At 42.6% G+C, this 24772-nt stretch overlaps 2 protein-coding genes across 3 annotated transcripts in view; one reads left to right on the forward strand and one right to left on the reverse strand.

Annotated features, from left to right (window-relative positions):
• Positions 1-1523: 1523 nt before the first annotated feature.
• Positions 1524-24702, forward strand: LOC120913708 (CACN subunit beta associated regulatory protein). Of its 2 annotated transcripts, none has more exons than XM_040323876.1 (10): positions 1524-1665; positions 7461-7518; positions 19691-19833; positions 19916-19977; positions 20061-20223; positions 20317-20512; positions 20607-20762; positions 20870-21062; positions 21981-22140; positions 22278-24702. In XM_040323876.1, exons 2-10 carry the CDS (start codon positions 7471-7473, stop codon positions 23353-23355), a joined length of 2199 nt encoding a protein of 732 aa, XP_040179810.1. In that variant the 5' UTR covers positions 1524-1665; positions 7461-7470; the 3' UTR covers positions 23356-24702. The 2 variants fall into 2 exon arrangements, with proteins under 2 accessions (XP_040179810.1, XP_040179802.1); XM_040323868.1 differs by lacking the exon at positions 1524-1665 and adding an exon at positions 1883-1947.
• The window catches only part of STK11 (serine/threonine kinase 11), a 75062-nt gene continuing 74469 nt past the window's right edge, over positions 24180-24772 (reverse strand). The window contains exon 10 of the mRNA XM_040323890.1: positions 24180-24601. The gene's annotated coding sequence lies outside the window, so the exon portion shown is untranslated. The remainder of the gene's footprint in view (positions 24602-24772) is intronic.

Below are 24772 nucleotides of genomic sequence, written 5' to 3' on the forward strand. Positions count from 1 at the left end.
CCATTCGTGTTAGTGAGGGAACCTGAGCCACCATAGTGTCAATGAGGGAACCTGAGCCACCATAGTGTCAATGAGGGAACCTGAGCCACCATAGTGTCAGTGAGGGAACCTAAGCCACCATTAGTGTCAGTGAGTGAACCTGGGCCACCATTGGTGTCAGCAAGGGAACCTGAGCCACCATTCGTGTTAATGAGGAAACCTGAGCCACCATAGTGTCAATGAGGGAACCTGAGCCACCATAGTGTCAATGAGGGAACCTGAGCCACCATAGTATCAATGAGGGAACCTGAGCCACCATAGTGTCAATGAGGGAACCTGAGCCACCATAGTGTCAGTGAGGGAACCTGAGCCACCATAGTGTCAGTGAGGGAACCTGGGCCACCATTGGTGTCAGCAAGGGAACCTGAGCCACCATTCGTGTTAGTGAGGGAACCTGAGCCACCATAGTGTCAATGAGGGAACCTGAGCCACCATAGTGTCAATGAGGGAACCTGAGCCACCATAGTGTCAGTGAGGGAACCTAAGCCACCATTAGTGTCAGTGAGTGAACCTGGGCCACCATTGGTGTCAGCAAGGGAACCTGAGCCACCATTCGTGTTAGTGAGGGAACCTGAGCCACCATAGTGTCAATGAGGGAACCTGAGCCACCATATTGTCAATGAGGGAACCTGAGCCACCATAGTGTCAATGAGGGAACCTGAGCCACCATAGTGTCAATGAGGGAACCTGAGCCACCATAGTGTCAGTGAGGGAACCTGAGCCACCATAGTGTCAGTGAGGGAACCTGGGCCACCATTGGTGTCAGCAAGGGAACCTGAGCCACCATTCGTGTTAGTGAGGGAACCTGAGCCACCATAGTGTCAATGAGGGAACCTGAGCCACCATAGTGTCAATGAGGGAACCTGAGCCACCATAGTGTCAATGAGGGAACCTGAGCCACCATAGTGTCAATGAGGGAACCTGAGCCACCATAGTGTCAGTGAGTGAACCTAAGCCACCATTAGTGTCAGTGAGTGAACCTGGGCCACCATTGGTGTCAGCAAGGGGACCTGAGCCACCATTCGTGTTAGTGAGGGAACCTGAGCCACCATAGTGTCAGTGAGGGAACCTGAGACACCTCCCTGTGCTGTGAGGTGCAGTTTTCTCTCATTCTCTCCCACTCACATCTCTCCCTGTATCCCCTTCTCCTTATTTGCCACAGCCTATAAATAATCACACACAGCTATGAGTCACTGTCCCCCGTGTCAGCCCCCTCCCCGCTCACTATACCTCACCGAGCTCAGGCTGAGCTATAACAGTGCCTATAGAACAAATCGTGCATTTAGCATCCTCGCCACCAAGCATAGTGCCCAATACCTCGTGTATAGACATACAACCCACACAGCCGTCCACCTCTACCCTATTCTAGAACGTTCCTCCCTGAGGGGAACCCGGTACATGCCTTCAGGTGCTCAGCTCCCCTTCTCCTGATATCTCCCACCACCTCCCCTGCCCGCAGCCTGGCGAGAGTCACGTGTGTTGGGGGTGGGCGGGGCCTCCCCTCCGAGCTTCATTCATAAATCCTGAGGCCGGTGACTGAGCCGCAGCTCGGAGCGGGAGGTGACGAATCGAGGCAAGCCAGGCAGGAGGGCATCGGCGACCGTCGCAGGGTGTGCACGGGACCCGGTAGGTTGAATGGTGGCCCGTTCGCCCCTTTTATTTGACAAGCTCCCCTCCCCCGAGCATCCTAGTGGGCACTCCCTGGGTATGTGTTGGGGCTAAAAATCCGCATTTCCTCCGTGCCAGCGGTGCTTGTTTGGGCATAGCATCCGCGGGGCTGGGATCATTAGCATACGGGTGTTTACTGGCTGATTGGGGGGGGGGGGGGGGGATCACCCAGGTGAGAGCCGGTACCCAGGCCGGGTTGGGAGGGTTCATGTCATACGGGCTGGATGGTGAGCCAAGCAGGTAGGTGGGGCATCGCTTTTCTACAGGCGATGGGTACTGCCCTATACCATAGCAGTCCATACATTGCATGCCATCGACACACTCGTCACCCATCGATCATCCATGTATTGCTGGATACTTTCCGATTGACATCTGTCATGTATCCAGTGTGGGATCTCATACACATTGACACAGAAAGGACCTGTGAGCACTCTATTGGTCTGATCTCCCCTCTTATTATGGGTGTATTGCTGGATCTGGCAGTATACTCCTCACTTTACAAAATCCATCTGTCATGTATCCAGTGTGGGATCTCATACACATCGAAACAGAGAGGACCTGTGAGCACTCTATTGGTCTGATCTCCCCTCTTATTATGGGTGTATTGCTGGATCTGGCAGTATACTCCTCACTTTACAAAATCCATCTGTCATGTATCCAGAGTCTGATCTACATACTGTATTTACAAAAAAAAGTATTATATGAGAACTCTCAGAATCCACTTACCCATTAACATGTGTCATGTATCCAGTGTAGGATCTCTTAAATATATATTTACACAAAGAAGTAACCTGTGAGTACTTCATTGATTGATCTCCCCTCTATTGAGGGATTTCCTGCTGTGTATGTATCCAGCAATATGCTCCTCATTTTGCAACTGTCATGTATCCAATACATATTTCCCAAAACAACTATCCTGTGAGCACCCTATTGATTTGATCTCCCCTCTTATCATGCTGGATCTGGCAGTATGCCCCTAACTTTCCAATATTCATATGTCATGTATCCTGTGTGATAATTCTTAAATACCTATTTGCACTTCATTGATTGATCTCCTCTCTAATGATGGATGTATTGCTGGATACGGTTATGTATCCAGCTATATGATCCTCTCTCTCCAATTGATATCTTTCTTCTATCCAGTGTGAGATCTCTTAAATACATATTTACACAAAAAGTAACCTGTGAGCATTCTATTGATTTGATCTTCCCTCTTATTATGGATGGATGCTGGATCTGGCAGCATGCTCTTTACTTTCCATCTTTCCATCTAACATCCCGTGTCTGATCTCTTAAATACATATTTACCAAAATAAGTAACCTGTGAGCACTTCATTGATTGATCTCCCCTCCAATGATGGATGTATTGCTGTCTGTTATGTATCCAGACATATGATCCTCACTTTCCAGTTCACAGTACAGGCATACCCACTTTTAAGTACACAATGGGGATTATTTACTATCACTGGAAAGTGCAAAATCAGGCTCACTTCTGCATAGAAACCAATGAGCTTCTAACCCTAGCTTGTTCAATTAAGCCTGGTAATAAAACCTGGAAGCTCATTGGTTTCTATGCAGAAGTGAGCCTGATGTTTCACTTTACAGTGATAGTAAATAAAGCCCATTGTGTACTTAAAAGTGGGGTATGTATATCCAGTATGTGATTTTTTTTTAAATACATATTTACAAACAAAAAAAGATAATCAGTGAGCACCTCACCTTCTCTGTAGTTCTGTATGTATTGCTTTATCTAGCAATATGGTCCTCACTTTCCAGTTGATATGTGTTGTGTATAGAATAGGATCTCCTTTTAAATAGTTCCAAAAAGAGTAATAAGTGTGAGCACTTCACTGATTTGATCTTCCCTCTAGTTATGGATGTCATGTATACTGTTATGTATGTATGCTTTTCACTTTCCAAATGACATCTGTCATGTAGCATATCCAGTATATGATCTGTTGAATACATATTTACACAAAGAGTAACCTATGAGGACCCCATTGACTGATCTTCCCTCTAAATATGGATGGATTGCTGTTTACTGTTTTATATCTGGTAGCATCATCTTTACATTCTGTTTACTGTTTTATATCTGGTAGCATCATCTTTACATTCCACTTGACATCTCTTATGTGTCCACTGGGCAATCTTTTAAATAGATATAATAATAATAATAATAATAAAAAAAAAGGAACCTGTGAGAAGATCATTGATTGATCTTCCCTCTAATATTGGATGTATTGATTGCTATATGTATCTGGCGATATGGTCCTCACTTTCCAAATGACATCTGTCATGTATCCAGCATATCTGGTATGAGATTTTATGCATAAATATTAACAAAATATCCTGTGAGCACTTCACTTGTTTGATCTTCCCTACAATGGAGATCTGCTGTATATTGTTATGTATTTGGAATATTATCCTTACTTTCCAAATTGACATCTGCCACGTATTCAGAGTGTGATCTCCTTAATATATATATATTTACAAAAAAAAAGTAACCTGTGAGCACTCTATTGATTTCCCTTCCCTCTAATGGAGATCTTGCTGTATACTGTTATGTATGTGCCAACATCATCCTGACTTTCCAGTTGACATCTGTCATGTTACGTATGCAACATATTAACAACAGCAACAAAAGAAACCTGTGAGCACTTCATTGATTGACCTTACCTCTAATTATGGATGCATTGCTGGATCCTGATATGTATCGGGCAATGTGGTCCTCACTTTCCATTTGACATCTGTCATGTATCCAATATGTGATCTTCCTTTGCATAAAGATTTACAAAAAAAAAGTAACCTGTGCAATGTGTTTACACAGCATGTCCACGATTAATGCATATTAGTGATTGTCTGCTTCTGTTTTAGAATGATGTATATGGTAAACCTGCAGAATATGGCTAGTTCTGCATCATATAGTATCTCCTTAAAATGCAGGACCTAATCTGACAGTATGGTGATCTCTTACACACTGGAGACAATGAGAGGAATTTATCAAAAGAGAAACAGGCAGAATCTGGAGCAGCTGTGTATAGAAACCTATCAGAGTCTAGCCTCAGCCTGTTCAGAAAATCAAAGATAGAAACTGATTGGTTGCTATGCACATCTGCCCCAGATTCTAGCTGCCCCAGTTTTGAGAAGTTCCACTCATTCGATTCCTCCAAATTTGTAGTGGTTAAATGATCCTATTTAGTTTAACAAATGTTGTTAGGCATTGGTAGGTTATGGTGGTTACACACTCTTCGTTTTTTTATTTTCTATCTGACCAATGTGCGATCCATTTAAAGGAATTGAACCTGCAAACAATCGAACAGCCATAACTTTCCTTCCGATCGATTTAAACCAGATTTTATAAAACAGAATCAGTCACCTAGGATGGAAAATTATCAGTCATTTTGCATTGATTGGCAGCACTGAGATACTTTGTTCATGAGTATGATTGTATTTTGATTGATTATATTATGAGAATGCATGGTGGAAACTGAGACGTGATCGATAATTTACATCTATCTTGCAACTATCAACCAAAATCCACTTACCTATTTGTTGCCCATTGGCCGAATGGGTTGAAAGAGATCAATTTAAAAAGAAATTGACCATTGTTTGACACATTTGTGGCCATTATTAGAATGATTAAAGTGTTTCTAAAAGCATTTTTTACCTTAAAGTGATTGTAAAGTTATTTTTATAGGAGAAAAAAAAAACACAACATGTCATACCTGCTCTGTTGCAGTAGATTTGCACAGAGCAGCCCAGATCCTCCTCTTCTCAGGTCCCTCTTCAGTGCTCCTGGACCCTCCCTTCTGTTCAGTGCCCCCAAAGCAAGCAGCTTGCTATGGGGGCACTCAAGCCCTGTGTCCATTCAGACACGGAACCCCAAACCCAGCCCTGCCCCCTCTCTCCCCTGATTGGCTAGCTCACTTCGTGGCAGCCAATGGCACTGCTGCTGTATCTCAGCCAATCAGGAGGGAGAATCTTGGACGACTGAGACACTGGTGGACATCGCTGGACAGAAAGGGATCTCAGGTTAGTGTTTAGGGGGCCTGCCGCACACAGAAGGCTATTTATCTTAATGCTTCAAGATTAAAAAAAATTCTGCCTTTTCAACCACTTTAAAGCATTTCTTCTTTAAAGTGATTGTAAATAATCAGTTTGTAAAACAACACATTCAGTTTAAAATATAAATGAAAGACAAAACATTTTTGTATAGATACAAAAAAAAAATATATATATATATATATAGATTCCATTTTCCTTTTTTTATTTATTTTTTAAAGTGAACACGTTCCCTCTGTTCTCAGTTGCATAAGATGTGGGGGAGAAGCAGCAGCAGACTGAGATTCCCAGTGAATAGCTGTGCAGCAGGGGCGTGTCAGGACAAGTCTAATCATTGGAGGAGAGTCCACTGAGTTCCCAACATAGCTAGAGAACTGACCAGAGTGTGCTCTCCTGCTTAGTGTGGTCAGTTTTTAGGAAAGCAAGGGAACTAGCAGAAACACCAGGGATTTCACATAAAGAAAGCAAAACAAAGAGAACAGGATACTTTCTAATACAAGTACATGGTACAACAGACACATCAGGAATATGAAGTCTGCGGTAACAAAGGTTTTAAGATAAAAAAATGTCACAGTAAGTGTATCGCTCACTCACCTTCCTATAAACGTCCCTGATTCCTATATGAATCCAGCGATGTGCTCGTCTGCAGCCATCTCTGCTCTCCCTCTTTACATAGGCACGGAGGCAGCAGCAGGAGCCATCCTGCGAGGAAGAAATGGGGCGGGGTTGAGCCGCACTGTGTGTGTCAATAGACGCACACAGTCCAGCTCGGAAGTGAGCCTGCAGGTGGACCCCCATAGCAAGCTTCCTATGGTTTCACACCAACAAGAGGAGGGGCCTAGAGCGCCAGGAGGAGAGGGGCAGAAAAAGAAGATCAGAGCCACTCTGTGCAATACAATTGCACAAAGAAGGTAAGTATAACATGTTTATTATTTAAGAAAAATATATGGAAGCCTTTACCATCACTTTAATGTGAGACCACTGCTTGCTTCATGTATGGGCCATACTGTCAGTGGAGTTTAGCAAAGCTTATTTTATTACTTGTAAAAATATATGTAATTCCACAATTCAGCCTTTCTCAACCAGGGTTCCTCTGGAGGCTTCTATGGGGTTCCATGAGTTTTGGCGAATTGACCTCCATTTTTTTGGTGCCTACATAGTTCCAGAGCAAACGTCAACTGTCAGAGCCAGCATATGTGACTCCAGGGACCTTTTTAGTGGTTTAAAAGGGTGGTGATTGGGCTACCACTATAAAGGTGGCACATACAGTTGGCGATCTTATCACTTTATCTCCTGTCCTACGACTGGATTTTCTGTCAAAACTGATAAGAATAATTTTGATTAAATGGTTTGGTTTTGTTCCAAAGCAATTGATGGCACCGGTATGTGTCTTTTCAGAATTCATAGATTCAGTCATATCCAATTTTGTGAAGAATAATGTGATCCGCTTGTTACATGTATGGCCAACATAAGTGGGGAATTCTTTCAACTGATCACCAGTGTAATATTCCCCAACAATACCCTATGAATTGGTTTTAGCAGGGGTTCCCAGAGACCGGGAAATAACTTAAAGAGATCCTATGTGGTAAAAAGGTTGAGAAAGGCTGCTATACCTGATCACATAAGCTTGATGTCCCCTTTGTCTTACTATTTTATCTGCTATAACACACTCCACTTTTCTGTTTCTGCAGGTGTCAGATCATGAGCAATGAGTCACCTCCATGGGAGAATATAACGGATAGCTCCACGGTGAGAAAAAGTGCAATATTACAGGAATCTAGAAATATAGGCGATAATCGTATACTAACATTAAGGAATATATTTACCCACAAGCAGGCATGACTTAGACCCCATACACGCTATTAGATTTACTTCAGATTTACCAAAACCATATAATACGAGGTCAAACCTTAAGAGTTTTAATTTGTATGCAATCAGACAGGCCCTTGCACTACATGGTTTTGGTAAATCTGAAGACAAAAATATGTAGAAAATCGAATAGTGTGTATGGCGCCTTATATCAGTAAGAGGCACAATAGTGTCCCATCATTGGTGTCAATGGAATGAATAGTGCCCCATTGTTGCGTTGGTGTCAGTGGGAGGATAAGTGTCCTATTACTGGTTTCAGTGGGAGAAATACTGCCCCGTTGTTGATGTCAGTGGAAAATATCTGGCCTTATTGCTGGTGTCAGTTGGGGAAATGGTGCCTTAGGGGCCAGTCAAAGTCAAGCAAAGGGCCGCAGTTTGGAGACCACTGCTCAAGGGTAAAAGAGAGGGAACTAGCAATGACAGTCTCTTCTTGTTTCTGTCATCCCAGGTTTTCTGTAATGCACATGCTTGCAATACTTGATGTACTTAAAGAAATGGACTTTAGTTCATGTGTATGTGTTAGTGTGTGCATTTTACAGTGACTCTATATTGCAAGACCTGGAACTATGATAGCATAAGGCCATTAGCATAAGTCATTTTAATGCTCTGCTGTATATGGCTTTAGGCTTGTACAGGGGAGTGCACTGTACTAAACAAGAGGTGCCTAAATTGCTGATTATCTAGGGTTACCTACAGGGAAAGTAGTAGAGGCCTTAGTTATTACCACCAATTTCTCATGTCATATGTAGGTTTTCCAAAATACAGAAAAAATCCAAACAAACTGCGCAGGTTACATGCCCAAATTTCACCTCCTTTACTGCTAATATATCAGTTCCATTGTCTTTATGTTGTTCTCTTTTACTGGACAAACTCTTTAAAATTAGACTATCCATTTTTTGTTTATCTTTAGAGTAGGTACAAGTTAGGCTCCATTCACACTTGTTCGACTTGTCATGCAACTTTGGACATCAAAGTTGCATGACAAGTCGTTCCCCATGTTTTCTTTAACCACTTGACACCCGCACGCCGTCATATGACGTCCAAAACGGGGACCTGTTATCCTGGGTGGACGTCATATGACGTGATGGGCTTTGCGGGGGGGATATCTCAATGATGCCTGCACCCGGAGGCATCATTGAGATATCATTTTTTAGCGGCGGCGATCCTGCGCACCGTAAGAACGATCATAGCGGCGGTTCCGCCGCTAGATCGTTCTTACAGGCGGCGGGAGGGGACATCCCCCCCCTCCCGCCGCCATCCGGTGCTTCTCCGGGCTCTCCCGTCCCACCGGGGGCCCGGAGAGATGATCGCCGTCCGCCGGATGTTTGCCATAGAGAAGACTGGTGACCATCTGGTCACCAGTCATCTCTATGACCGTCGGAGGCCCGGGCGCGATGTGATGACGTCACGCCCGGGTCCCCGTAAGTAAACAAACCGCAATTGCGGCTAGTTTGAATGAGATCTGTGAATTTTTTTTCACGATCTCATTCTTTCCAGCCTGCAGGAGAGATGTGGGGTCTTATTGACCCTGCATCTCTCCTTAAAGAGGACCTGTCATGCACATTCCTATTACAAGGGATGTTTACATTCCTTGTAATAGGAATAAAAGCGATTAAAAAAAAAAAAGTGTAAAAAATAAAGAAATAAGTAAAATAAAAAAGAAAAAATAATAATAAAAAAATTAAAATGCCCCTGTCCCCGGTAGCTCGCGCTCAGAAGCGTACGCACACGTAAGTCCCGCCCACGTATGTAAACGTCGTTCAAACCACACATGTGAGGTGTCGCCGCGTGCGTTAGAGCGTGTGCAACAATTCTAGCACTAGACCTCCTCTGTAACTCTAAACTGGCAACCTGTAAACATTTTAAAGTGTCGCCTATGGAGATTTTTAAGTAAGGAAGTTTGGCGCCATTCCATGAGTGTACGCAATTTTAAAGCGTGACATGTTAGGTATCTAGTTACTCGGCGTAACATCATCTTTCATATTTTACCAAAAAATTGGGCTAACGTTACTGTTTTGTTATTTTTTAATTTATGAAACCGTTTTTTTTACAAAAAAAAGCCGTTTAAAAAATTATTGCGCAAATACGGTGCAAGATAAAAAGTTGCAATGACCGCCATTTTATTCCCTAGGGTGTCTGCTAAAAAAACATATATAATGTTTGGGGGTTCTGAGTAATTTTCTAGCAAAAGAATGAGGATTTTTACATGTAGGAAAGAAGTGCCAGAATAGGCCCGGGAAGGAGGTGGGTTTTAAAGCCCGGTATTGAAGTGGTTAATAACCATATATGTGAGACTTAATGTTGCACCAACATCAAAATAGTTCATGCACTACTTTGGTCTGACGTGCATGCAACCGGAGGGCCATAGTCTTTAATATTAACCCTCAAAAGTTACATAAAAATCGTACCTGAATGTTTTACAATGCAACAGTTATCCATTCACTGGTCAAAGCCAAAGTCATATACAAGTTGCACCAATCCAAAGTTGCACTCCAAAGTTGGCACAACTTTGGAGTCATACAAGTGTGAATGTAGCCTTAAAGGAGAGAAGTCCAGACTGAGCTCTTTTGGCTTGGCTTCTCCTAAGGGTCACAGGAGTGCAATTAGTTTTGCACTTCTGTGACCTGTTTTCAGCAGAGTGCGGTCTGAAGTACACTCTTTGCTGACATCACAAAGTTCCATCCAGGTACCGCGCCATCCTGACTTCGGAAGTCTGGATCCGCCAGCTGCCTGTACTGGTGGCAGTCTCAGCCTCTCAGCAAGTCGCTGAGACAGCCGCTCCCCGCCCCTCCACAGCTCAGCTCTCCAGTGAACGTGGAGGAGCAAAGCAGCTGATTGACAGCAGCTCTCCTCGGATCGATGCTGCTTCCACCTATGCAAGTATGATAAGGGGAAAAACCCCCAAACCCGTACTTCTCCTTTAAAATATATGTTAGGTGTTTATTTAGGATAGTGACCCACCTAAGGTGATTTTTTTTCCCCTCACTTCTTGTTCATGTGAAAAAGGAGGTAGTGGCTGTCAATTGGGTAGCAAAGCACTGATGGCATTAAACATTGTCAAACGTTCTAACCCTTAGGTCAGTTTTTTGGACCTGATCGGACAGGCTGTTCATCCCTGTGGACTGGCAGGTTTCCGTTTACACCGGTCTACCTCTGATTTGCTAAAAACAAATGGAAGGGAATCTGTACTTCTCTGTGTAGGCATAACAGATCGGAGGGTAGTCGGGTGTAAACAAACAGCGGAGTCCATTTTCATCCAGCCGCCCATAGAGCAGAGCTTGCTCGGTCTGTGTCCATTCTGCATAAACTGAGTGGACACTGACCTGCCACCCTCCTCGTTCCACTCAGCAGGGGATCAGTGGACAGAACAGAAGGCACCCCTGTTAAAGGGGCCTTACTCTACTATCAGTGTGTTTTAGTAGGGACACAAACAACAATAAAATCATGAGTCAGGCTTTAACACTTCTGCACTGTACTCAAATAGCTCTCTCTAAAGGCCGGCGACACTGATCAAGCAGGGAAAATCCGACAGGCTGGTTGTACAGGTAGATCAACTTCTGCACAACCAGTCTGCCCATACATGGATCAAGATTCGGCCGGTCCCCACTGAATCAGCTAAAATTCGATCCATGTATGGCCAGCTTCGTTTGCTACAGGAGCATTAAATTGCAGTCCCTGGTGTGGGCTGTGACGTAAATACTGCCAGTGCACGAATTGCAATGCATCATATTTTTACCCGTTTTTATATAACTTTATTGAAAAGTTAAAATGACAGAGTATAAAAAAAGTAGGGCACGCCCTACTTTTTTTCAGCACCCACCACCACCACTTTGTGGTGGTGAACTGAACACATAGGCCACAAGGCAGTTTGTCTTGTTTATGCAGTGGTTTGTGGTGGGCAAAGTTGACCAGCACAGTGCAACACAGCCCATTATAGTGTGAACAGGCCCCTAAGAGGAGAAAGGATCTCTGACTGTAAATAAATGGTTTATGCTGCCAGACAATGAGGGTTACATGGGGCAGACGCTAGCAAGGTAGGTTATACTACAGATAACGATAATAAATATGTATTTATGTTAGTTCCTAGTATACTGTATATATTTATACTTTATTTAGTAAGCTATGCATTATTAAGTACAACACTTTTACATTTTGTTTTGCATTAAAACAGAGCCTTATCTCATTTAGCTAGAAACATTGATCTCTTTCATTGTTATTAAATGTACATAAATTATTTATAGAATATTGACAAAGCATAGATATAAATAGCCTGTTCATTTTACTATTTCTTACCTAGTGTAATCACACTAACCTCTAAATTGTATATTCATTTGCTGCCTGTAAGCAAAATACATAGGATACACTGTGGGGTCAATTTACTAAAGGCAAATAGGCTGTTCACTTTGTAAGGGGATTTTCCAGAGTTTAGTAATTGTGGTGAAAGTTCACTTTGCAAAAAATACCCAATCACGTACAAAGAACAACACAATGGCTTTCTTTTTGCCACTCTTCCATAAAGGCCAGATTTGTGGAGTGCACAACTGAGGCTGGGTTCACACTAGTGCAAATTGGATGCAGATTTCTTTGCATCCAATTTGCATGACAGGAGATTGTGACCGGCTCTCAATGGAGCCAGTTCACACATCTCAGTGGCGGGTCCTGTGCATCTTTGACTCAGTTTCAGGTCCAAATTCAGGCAAAAATTCAGGCCCGATTTGTCCCAGAAAGAGAAAACAGAGATGCATCAGACCCCTGCTGTGAGCCACATGCAATCTTATTGTGAACCCAGCCTAATAGTTGTCCTGTGGACAGATTCTCCCACCTGAGCTGTGGATCTCTGCACCTCCCCCAGAGTTTCAATGGGCCTCTTGGCTGCTTTTCCTATTAATTCTCTCCTTGCCCGGCCTGTCAGTTTAGGTGGACGGCAATGTCTTGGTAGGTTTGCAGTTGTGCCATACTCTCCATTTTTGGATGATGGACTGAACAGTGCTCCATGAGACGTTTATATTTTTTTCATAACCTTACCCTGTTTTAAACTTTTCCACAACTGTATTCCTGACCTGTCTGGTGTGTTCCTTGGTCTCCATAATGCTGTTTGTTTATGAAGGTTCCCTAACAAATCTCAGAGGGCTTCACAGAACAGCTGTATTTATACTTAGATTAAATTAAACACAGATGGACGCTATTTACTAATTAGGTGATTTCTGAAGGAAATTGGTTCCACTAGATTTTAGTTAGCGATATCAGAGTAAAAGGGGGCTGAATACAAATGCACGCCACACTTTTTAGATATTTACTTTGTAGAACATTTTGAAAATCATTTTTTCCTTCCACTTCACAGTTAGACCAAAACACAAAGTGGCACATATCTCATAAAATCCCAATAAAATACATTTACGTTTTTGATTGTAACATGACAAAATGTGGAAAATGTCAAGGCGTATGAACACTTTTTCAATGCACGGTAATATGTATTGCAGATATAAATCAGTTACTTGAAAGCATAAAACAATACTACCACCCATCTTTAGAAGCTGCCTATACTGTGTATATATAAGATTAGAGGTTAACGAACTGAATAGGTTGAATGGGAGATTTCTTTTTTTTTTTACAAAAGCCCATCCATTTGCTCACCTTTTTACAAAGGTACAAGACTGAGATTCAGGATAATGATATTCAGAATGAGGAGAAGCATATCAAAGTAAACCTACAGGATAGAAAAATAGAGGCTGCCATTGTTGACCTTCTTCTGAAATTGTTAGCTGACTGACTTCATGAAACCCCAAACAGGAACAAGGATGCAGCACATGAAGACAAAACTCAACATCTGCCTACTAGCAACACTGGACATTTAGGTGCAAGTGGAAGTCCCACAAGCATTGTTAAACCCTACTGCTGACAGCCTTCTTGTGTTCCAGGCATTGGTCCACAAACATTTGTATCGCTAGGTGTACCATCCAGCCACAGGAGCCGTCAGCCTCTTATAGCATTTTACAGGCTGCCAGGAACGGGGCTAGACAGTGCACCTGTGCCCTCCGTCTGCACCTAAACGCACACTGTGCAGAAGGCCATTAAGCTCGCCATACATTTTGTTTTTGTCTTGTTTTGTTTTTTTGTTCAGTCAGTGGGTTAAGCAGAAAAAAAAAACAGGTTCCTCCATCCACAGAAGTGAGGTGGATGGAGGAATCCCTCATCACACTGATTAACAGCTGCAGCTACTAATCAACAAATGTTTTCCAAGCAGGGACAGCCACAAACTAACTAAAATTTGTGAGGCTTTGCTCTGGATCATTTAAGCAAATGTTTTGAGCTGACTTCAACAGGCAGGTAATGAAGGAGATTGGTAATTACTGACTCGTTAGTTTTTTCCCAGTAGGTTTACTTCCAAAGGCCCACAGCTCCCAGGGTGGTTTAGTTAGTTTTGGGGGGCTAATGTATGCATGAAGGCATCCGCCAGAGACAATTGTCAATACTCAATCTGGTTTCGCTCTTGAAACTACTTTCCTGAAACTCACAAACTATTTATTAACAGCAAAAACCAATGGACACCATTCTATACTCCTACTTCTAGACCATTCATCTGCCTTTGATATGGTTGACCGCCCCCTCCTCCTCAAAAAATTTAACTCTTTGGCCGTACTCTTCATTGGTTCTGATCCTACCTATCCCACAACACAATCAGTGTCATTTACAATTCCACTTCCTCCTCTTCTTTCTCCATTGGGGTCCCCCAAGGTTCTCTTCTTGGTCCTCTTTGCTTCTCAACTTTCTCCTCCTCCCATGGCTTTCAAGATCATTTCTACGTGGAGGGTGCCCAAACCTATCTCTCTTCCCCTCAGCTCACAAACATCTACTCAACCATCACTAATTTACTGAATTTAGCATTCTGGATGTCACACCACTTCCTAAAACTCAATATATTAAAAATTGAGCTCATACAGTGCAATGCAATAGTATTCACCCTCCCTTAGCATTTTTCATGTTTTGTTGCCTCACAACCTGGAATTAACATTGATTGTTTGAAGATTTGCATTATTTAATTTACAGAACATGCCCACAACTTTGAAGATTTTTTTTTATTGTGAAGCAAACACAAAATAGGACAAAATAACAGAAAAGGACAATGTGCATAACTATTCACCCCCCCCCCCCCCCCCAAAGTCAATACTTTGTAGAGCCACCCTTTGCAGCTATCACAGCTATGTGCTGCCTCTCTGATTAATGCCCTCCTTGCCCGGTCTGGTGTGAAGCCGTCTCTTGGCGGGCTTGTTGTTGTGCCATGTTCTTTCCATTTGGTTATGATAAGATTTAATGGTGGTCCTAGGGATCATCAAAGATTTGGATATTTTTTTTTTTATAACCTAACCCTGATTTGTATTTCTCAACATTGTCCCTTACTTGTTTGGAGAGTTCGTTGGTCTTCATGGCAGTGTTTGGTTAAAGGTGCCTGTTGCTTAGGTGTTGCAGCCACTGGGGCCTTTCAAAAAGGTGTCTATATGTAAATGACAGATCATGTGACACTTAGATTGCACACAGGTGGACATCATTTCAATAATTATATGACTTCTGAAGGTAATTGGTTGCACCAGAGCTTTTTATGGGCTTCATAATAAAGGGGGTGAATACATACACATGCCAATTAAAACTATTTTTCAGAAATAAAAAACTGATATGTATATATTTTTCTAATTTTACTTCACCAACTTAGACTATTGTGTTCTGATCCATCGCATATAATTCAGATTAAAAAAAAACATTGAACTTTATTAAAGGCTGTAATGTAACAAAATACATAAAAAGCCAGAGGGTGAATACTTTTGCAAGGAACTTGACTATTTCCTCCTTCCCTACCTGCCCCTTCTCCATCAATATCAAATGGCACAGCCATCAACCCGTCCCCCATACCAGGGTTCTAGGTGTAATCCTGGACTCTGAACTCTTTCAGCCCCACATCCAAATCACTGTCCAAAGCTTACCACCTCAACATTTTAAAATTACACCCTTCCTAACCAATGACACTACAAAGCTCCTAGTTTACTCCCTGGTCATCTCTCGCCTTGACTACTGCAACTCCCTCCTCATTGGCTTACCGTTACATAGGCTATTCACCATTCAGTCCATCGTGAATGCTGCTGCCAGACTCAACCACCTTACCAACCGTTCAGTGTCTGCTACCCCTCTCTGCCAATCCCTTCACTGGATGCCATTCACCCAACAAGTAGTCATTTCAAAATACTAACAACTTACAAAGCCATCCACAACTTAGCCCCCAGCTACATCACTAACCCGGTCTCAAAATACCAACCAAATTGTGCTCTTTTGTTCCTCCCAAGAGCTCCTGCTCTCTCGCTCCCTGGTCACCTCTACCCATGCTCAGCTCCAGAATTTTTCCCAAGCCACTCCTATCCTGTGGAATTTCCTACTCCAATCTGTCTATCTCCTACTTGGTTTGCTTTAAACGATCCCCGAAAACCATTCTCCATCAGATCATCCCCCACAGTTATTGCCATTTGGATCACTTGACCCACCCTTTTAAAATGTTATGCTCCAACAAGCAGGGCCCTCTAATTCCTCCTGCATTGACCTATAACTGTACAGTCTGCGCTCGTGCTGTAATGCACCGCGCAAATGCTTGGTGCTATATAAATCCTGTATTATAACACCACTCACTGGCAGACCCTCCAGCATGCTAAAAATACAAAATAAAGCATTAGCAATGAGAGCGATGGAAAAAAAAAAAGTCTAATTGACTATGGACTTGTGTCTTGCAAATAGAACAGTTATTATTGTGGTGAATGCTTTTACACAATATACTCCAGAGCAATAAGCTCAGAAGCACTTGAACGACCATAAGAGCTGAGGCAACTACCTCTTGGGTTTCCAAGCTATAGCAGTGAATTACTTCACACATTAGAACCAAGTATCATGGGTTTTTAAAAAGCATGGAACAAAGCCTTGTGCGTTACGAATATGAGGATCACACGACAGAACTCAAGGTTCTCTACTGACAAGCATATACTGTATGGTTTGCCCAAAAGTCTGCCCCCATTCATATTAACTTGAGGTATACAGTGCCTTAAAAAAGTATTCATACCCCTTGAATTTTTGTCATTTTACAACCAAAAACGTAAATGTATTTTTAATTTTTTTTGTGATAGACCAACACAAAGTGGCACATAATTGTGGAAGTGGAAGGAAAATGATTAATGGTTTTATTTTTTTTTATAAATATCTGAAAAGTGTGGCGTGCATTTGTATTCAGCCCCCTTTACTCTGATACCCCTAACTAAAATCTAGTGGAACCAATTGTCTTCAGAAGTCCCCTAATTGGTAAATAGTATTTAATTTAGTATAAATACAGCTGTTCTGTGAAGCCCTCAGAGGTTTGTTAGAGAACCTTTGTGAACAAACTGCATCATGAAGGCCAAGGAACACACCAGACAGGTCAGGGATAAAGTTATGGAGACGTTTAAAGCAGGGTTAGGTTAAAAAACAAAATAACCCATGCTTTGTACATCTCACAGAGCACTGTTCAATCCATCATCCCAAAATGGAAAAAGTATGGCACAACTGCAAACCTACAAAGACATGGCCGTCCGTCTAAACTGACAGGCTGGGCAAGGAGAGCATTAATCAGAGAAGCAGCCAAGAGGTCCATGGTAGCTCTGGAGGAGCTGCAGAGATCCATAGCTCAGGTGGGAGAATCTGTCCACGGGACAACTATTCGTAAATAAATCTGGCCTTTATGGAAGAGTGGCAAGAAGAAAGCCATAAGAAGTCCCATTTGCAGTTTGCAAGAAGCCATGTGGGGGACACAGCAAACATGTGGAAGAAGGTACTTCGTCAGTTGTTGAGCAAAATTAACTGCACATCACCCTGAACACACCATCTCCACCGTGAAACATGGTGGTGGCAGCATCATGTTGTGGGGATGCTTTTCTTCAGCAGGGGCAGGGAAGCTGGTCAGAGTTGATGGGGGAAGATGGATGGAGCCAAATACAGGACAATCTTAGAAAAAAACTGCTAGAGTCTACAAGACTTGAGACTTCCAGCAGAACAACAACCCTAAACATACAGCCAGAGAGACAGTGGAATGGTTTAGGTCAACGCATATTCATGTGTTAGAATGGCCCAAAGTCCACACCTAAATCCAATTGAGAACCTGTGGCAAGACTTGTAAATTGCTGTTCCAGACGTTCATCTTCCAATCTGACAGAGCTTGTGCTATTTTGCAAAGAAGAATGGGCAAAAATGTTTACGCTCTAGATGTGCAAAGCTGGTAGAGACATTCCCAAAAAGACTTGCAGCTGTAATTGCAGCAAAAAGCAAAAAGGTGGTTCGGGGGGGGGGGGGGGGGGGGGGTCTGAATACAAATGCACGCCACACTTTTCACACATTTGTAAAAAATCTTGAAAACCATTTATAATTTTCCTTCCACTTCATGTTGGTCTATCACATAAAATACATTTACATTTTTAGTTGCAACATGACAAAATGTGGACATTTTCTGCTGTACAGTTGTAGATCTATAAACTTTTAGTAACCTTTTTTGGACAGGTCAAAGTTTTTTTTACCCATAAAGTCAGCATACAGATTACTATGTAGACAGCTGTACCTGCCAAAACAAAAAGGAGAACACGGCCTACATTTTTATTATTTCATGCAGTTATTATGGCACTACCCACTCCTTTTTGTTGGTAACCTGGTGATTTTTAAACCTTCTATTACAATACAAGAGTCATTTCCAAGTACACCAACTAAAGTCTTCAGAATGCATCTATATGGAAAGCCTAATGAAAAAATAAAAATTAAAATCTTGATCACAGTTACAGTGTTTGCTGCCCAGGAAACAGAAGGTTATTTACTAAAAGGCAAATCCACTTTGAAGTGCAGTCGCTGTAGATCCGAGGGAGACATGCAAGGAAAAAAAAAAAAAAACACACAGCATTTTAGCTTGCACATGATTGGATGATAAAATCAGCAGAGCTTCCCCCTCAGATCTTCAGTGACTGCACTTTCAAGTGCACTTGTAGTGCAAAATGCATTTGCCTTTAGTAAATAACCCCCCATAGTTTCACAATAGTGTATCGCTGTTTGCATACATTCAATATATTTAATGCTTCCTTTGAAGGTATAGTTAGGGGCAACAGCACAAGCTTTTTGCGATCTGCAAACAAAAATTAACTAATCACATGTTGTTTTGACTGACAAGCACACACTATCATAGTTTTTCCATACACAAAAGAGAAGTTAAGTTATAATCTAACAGAATATGTCTAGAGGCCTTTTATGTAGTAGCAGACCAAGTGCAGGAATGCACTGAAAAGCAAGAGACATGAACCCCCCCCCCCCCCCCACACACACACAAATGCATTTAGAATTGTAAATAGACAGTAGACTTCATTGCAAAATTAATGTATTATTGTATTCCTAAAGCTGAACTCCAAGTATAGATTGTATTGCAAAGTTACATTGGTCCAGCCTGGATGCATGCAAGTATGCATTCTCCATACCTGTGGAATTAAAGTACCATGGTACCGGCATAGACATTAAAGGGGGTCAATCACTTTACACAACTGCCATTTAGAGAACCCTGCAGGTCTTTTCAATAAATGCAAAACACTCTGATTGGATGAGGTGGAGAAGTGGTCCTATGACATCACAATCTCTACCTCACCAAATCAAAGAACGTAAGAAAAATACAAGGAATTCTACGAATGGCATCCATGCCACACAGGCAGGCAACCCAAGGTGCACCAATGTAACCGTGAAATACAAACCATACCTGAAGTTCAGCTTTAAACAGAACAATCCTAAATATATAATAATTCGGTAAGCTATAAGAATTATCGCAAGGAGTTTTGGGAGGTATAGATTCCCCGCTTAAGCACTGAAGCTTTGACATCAGGCTCATTCAGCATTCCAATCTTAGTCTAGTCACAGTGAAGCATATTACAGATTATAGAATACAGAAGGGTGCATGTACAAGATAGAGATAAGAGCAAAGAAGTGTTTTTACTGTAAAGTGACATTTTACCATATAAATCTGCAGGCTGCTCCGGCTGCACCCAGTCACGATGGGTACGTCTTGCTCTTGGTCCTTCTGTCTATCTTCATCGGAGGAACACTGCTCTTACTTATCGGGGTCCTGATCCTTTGTAGACGCTGTTGTGATTCACATCTCAGGCTGTCCAGGTAAAAATCGCTACAACAAACTCCCCCAGACCCTGCCTATAATTTTTATTTTACAATTGTACTGCAATTTTTTTTTTTTTAGACCTAGCGATGATGCAGAGAAAACAAATACTTCCTATGTAGACGAGTCACAGCCAACACATGGTAAGAAGACTTCTTATTGTGAACCTTTTTCCATTAGATACAGATCTAGATATATAGCATCAAATGTCCCTTGGCCCACACAGATATCACCATCCGAATAGAAGATGCAGAATCGCTGTCCGCCTCAGGTCTTCGCGATGCAGAGTCTGAAAAGTTTTTGTGTACCGCATCCAGTGGTCGTCGCGTTTCATTCAATGAAGGAGCCTTATGTGGGCAAGAAAAAAGAGAACGTGAACGGGGAAGAAGGTGAGTGAAGAGAAAGAGAATCGCAAGGTAGAGGAGGCTAGTACAGGAAGACTATATAATGCTAATCGTCTTCTGGCTGCTGTACTTTTTCAGGTACACTTTGACTGAAGGAGATTTTCACTATCTGAAGAATGCACGGCTGACTCTCCCTCCGCTTCCCTCCCTACCGCCAACTGCTTTGCACATTCTGACCATACATGAAAGCGAAGGCGGGGAAAGTAGCAGCAGTGGAGGAGCATCTGAAACACATCACACTTCTCCCAGCAAGTCCAACATCTCTATATATCAGGTATATCATGTTTTTTTTTTTTACCTTTAAGCCTGTGACCCAGCACCATAATTTCAGATTTTAAATATGCTCTTTTTTTTCCAAATCCTGTTAGCCTCCTCGCAGTCCTCCTGCTCCACTAACTCGACTGTCGCTCAGTTTAACATCTGCGCTTCCTGGAGATGCATACAACTCTGTGGCAGATACAAGCTTTATGGGAACTCCAACCCATAGTCCTCACTCTTCAAGACAAAGCCCAGGCAAAGCTAGGGTGAGTTACAACAGAGTGGAAATAATGGGAATATGCTGGGAAACAGACAAATAGTATATAGGGTTATCATAGGTGCACCAGTTTCACACCATCCCTTCCTTCCCCAGTTTGACCACAGCAGTCATCTCCCTCCGGGTGGTGCCAGCTCTGATGTGGGTACCACCCGAAGTCATGGTGCAGTACTCCATTTCTTCAGCCGTCTACGGCGTCATGCAAGCTTGGAAGGAGCAAGCCCCTACCTAAAAATCAAGAAATGGAAACTGGGCAGTGTGCAGAGAGCAAGCAGCTTAGACACCAGAGGTGAGGGGGAGGATTGACCTGGATGCACAAGATGAAACAGAAGGAGTCTGTTACCCCAGCTATAAAGGAGGGTAAACTGGATATATAAAGTGATGAGAGGCATGCAATTTAGTTAGACTAGGAAGAGGGAAAAGCAATATATAGTAAGTTGGGACTGCATTTTGATGAGTCCACATTAATCATGGTGTTTCAGTTATGGGTGAACCTGGTGGGCTGTTTATTACCTACAGGTTTCCTATATGTCACAGGATTTCAGTGGTGAGAATTCTGTGTCATCTCTGGTCTCTGCAACCCTGGTCAATGAAGTTCTACTCCTCCAGCTGCATTATAAAATACAAAATCAGTTAAAGAATGAGATAGGGGGGAGTAATATCCCATGGAGTGGAACTGGCAAATTAAGTTTATTAATATTTCTGGAGCCAAGAGATAAGATTCAGCCTGTCACCACCTTTCAAGGCTGAAAAAATTATATATATTAAAATAGTTTTTTTTTTTTTTTAAATCAATCATTAACATTTATCTGTATAATTCTGAATATTTGAACAGGAAGTCAGCTGCGTGTAGAGAAAATATCTTTTATTTTTACTGCTCTGGAAAGTTCCATAACATTTTGAAAAATAGTTTTAAAATTCTGTTCAATTTTAATATAGGATCATACAGTAACTAACTATTTTGGGCTCATTGGTGTTAGACAGGTATGCTCTAAAACATCCATCTACCCATTGTATTCATAGGTGGGGACAAGAAGGCTAGATAAACAATCTGAATATGCAAGAGAGGGTTGTGTATTTAAAAAAAAAAAAAAAAAAATAAAAATGATATCGTAACAATAGACTTTTAGCTAAACTGATCAGACTCATGTAGTTATGCAGAAATCTGTCGATAGTTTCTGACATACTGTGTGCTTTCCTTTCACAGGTTCGCCAAAACGGCATCAGTTCCAGCGCCAGCGAGCAGCCAGTGAAAGTGCGGAGCGTGATGACATTATACAGTACATAGCACATACCCAAGAGTCCGCTTTTGCTTCAACTCAAGGATCTTACATACCACATGGAACACCATCACACTCTCTCGGCAGGTATTCTTCTATTGCCCAGTCCACATATTTCCAGACACACCTCCCAACAAATGTTTTATAATCCCTTTTTTCTCTTTGCCTATAGCCAATAAAAGGGTAGGGATCGTTTAATTAAAATTTTCTTATTTGGTTTACAGATTAGATCATGGGGAAGATGGATCGTTGGCTGATGTGGGAAGCACAGAACAGGGCCATCTCCCTCCCCAGTGTGACATTTGGAGCCTACGTGCATCATTAGAGCTTTGCGCCTCAGATCAAAGTAGTAGCAACAATGACCGGGACTCTGTTCGTAGTGATGCAGAAAGTGTGAGCTCCCTAAGTGGACTTCCTAACCTACCCTCCCAGGATCTGCCAGATGTTAGGCCTGGGAAGGGAACAGAACCAGAGTCTGGATCCCGAAAGCTCCTTCAGATGGACAGTGGCTATGCTTCTATTGAAGCCCCTTGCCGGCTACCAGAAGAATCAGCCAGCCCTCATAGGGACAAGACTGCTTCAGAAAAGCGCCTCTTTTTCACTCATGGTGGACGTAAAGGGACAGTATTTGAAAGTCTGGAGGGGCGTTTATACGAACAAGGTGCTGCAGGTGGAGAGGAAGAAACATGGTTTCCCCATCACACTCAAGCAATCAGTCCACAAGATGCTCGACGAGACTATAGCATTGATGAAAAGACAGATGCACTGTTTAATGAGTTCCTTAGGCATGATCCACAGTATGATGATTCTCCTGTGCGCATAAAGCATCGATCACGAGCACATTTGCGTAAACAATGGCAGAGGACAAAACAGTACAGTGATCCAGGCATCCGTTTCCCCCCTGCTTTAGACAGGCACCGTGCTTCCCCATTACGCAGAGGAGACAGCACTAGCTACCTTCCTGACACACGTTATCACAGTACATTACCACGTATTGCAAGCACTACAGATGAGGAAGGAGCAGACAGCTGTCCACTTAGCCCAGCTTCATTAACACCTGAAGACAAAATTCAGGCCATTGAAGAAGAACCATATGAACATGGGCCTGCTCCTGAGGAGCCCAGACCTCCAACAGAGAACCCAGATCAAGACTATGGTTATGGCCCTCAAACAACAGAGCTGCTGGATAAGATTGGAGCAGGGCTGGAGGAAAGATTGTATCCAATTGTGCAGAGGACAGCACGCAGCCCTGAGAGGCTCTGCACAGTGGCACATATCTCACCCGATCACAGTCCTGTGTAGTAGCAACATCAAGTCTCCAGCAGTTATCTAGGACAGTTAGGTGGGAATTAAAGACTGAGCAGATGTGCAACCCACTGTTCCTGGAAAGCACAGTGCCAAATAATACCCACTGTGGCACACTGTTATTTTACCCACTGCCACTTTATGTGCCATACGAAACACATGCATGACTGTAAATACATGCAACACATACACAGCACTCCAACATACAGCATGGACATACACACTGCATTATTCACAATACCTGTACAATTATCTTCCAAGCAATATAAAGTTTCTTCCTGAAGGCCCTTGGCAACTTTGCGTCAGGGAAAAGGGGGGGGGGGGCAAAGTGTGGATCCACTGGCTTTCAATGTGGCTGCTGCTGCAGATCTATGGCTCCCCATCCAAAACAGGACTTACAGGCACAAGGGATGTTTGGGGTTGGTTGGTGCAGGGTCCATTACCAGTGTGTGATGTTTATTTATTTAAATTATTTATTTAAGAAAGATGCTTTGTTCCTGGGAGATGGAGCCTTTGCTCTTGTATGTCAATGTAGCACGTGACGGGCAGGAGTTATTTGTGCTCTCCCCAAAACTGCTCTGCATTTTCCCTTATTAAAAGAAGACCGCATATTGTAATTGTCAGAGTCTGAGTGTACACTGTGTGTATGTAAGAGGGGGGAGCAAGTATACTTATGAGAAAAAATGCAAATGTTTTCATATCATTTTTTAACTTCATTTTTACATTTACAACAGACCACATATATACATGATATTTAACAGCTGCCAAAAAGCACTGCCCTGTCAGCGTATGGAGATTAAGCCAATGCTCAGAAACCAATCTAGTGGAAACCAAATAAACGTTTAATCACTAAGGAGAAAACAAACAACCTGTGATCATCAACACACAGCTTCTTTTCTCCTGATGCACACACAACAGCTGGGTTTGGTTGGAGGAGCTCCTTTTCCCTTCCCACTTTGCATTTCATTGTGTATGAGGGCTCAGATAGGGCTGATGACGGGACCTCCACCTCTTAAGTATATTACATGTAGTATACAGCCAGACAATGAAGTGGAGCCAGAATTAAGTTCAAGTCATAAAGTGCAGCAGATGCTGGACACTGCGCAAGTCCTAGAGGTCCAGAGGAGGAAGGGGGCAAAACAATTAAAAGGGCAGTTCCCTTTACTGCAGCAATTCGGCTGTAGCGTCTGTTGGGCAGAATCTCGCAGAACTGAGCCTGGGAGGAGCCTGCAGGACTGGGTCACTAGGAAAGAAAAAACAAAGACTACTTTAGTGTTATTGTTTACAAGACATGTGTACAACATATTTTTATGAAGCCACAATAAAAAGAGAGAATTAAATATTTCAAAGCTGTTTTTCTTAAACCGTGTGTCAGTAACATAGGGACCACAGACCCCCTCTGGTCCCCAACCTC

This window comes from Rana temporaria, chromosome 1, assembly GCF_905171775.1.
Source record: "Rana temporaria chromosome 1, aRanTem1.1, whole genome shotgun sequence".
NCBI classification, from domain to species: Eukaryota; Metazoa; Chordata; class Amphibia; order Anura; family Ranidae; genus Rana; species Rana temporaria.

What these genes read in the sequence shown, in the direction of transcription:
- LOC120913708 (XM_040323868.1), top strand. Translation starts at nt 1,916, where the DNA reads ATGTCATACGGGCTGGATGGTGAGCCAAGCAG. An exon ending in GAACGTGAACGGGGAAGAAG is followed by an intron (nt 20,224 to 20,316) that starts GTGAGTGAAGAG and finishes GTACTTTTTCAG; the next exon opens with GTACACTTTGACTGAAGGAG. An exon ending in AAAGCCCAGGCAAAGCTAGG is followed by an intron (nt 20,763 to 20,869) that starts GTGAGTTACAAC and finishes TTCCTTCCCCAG; the next exon opens with TTTGACCACAGCAGTCATCT.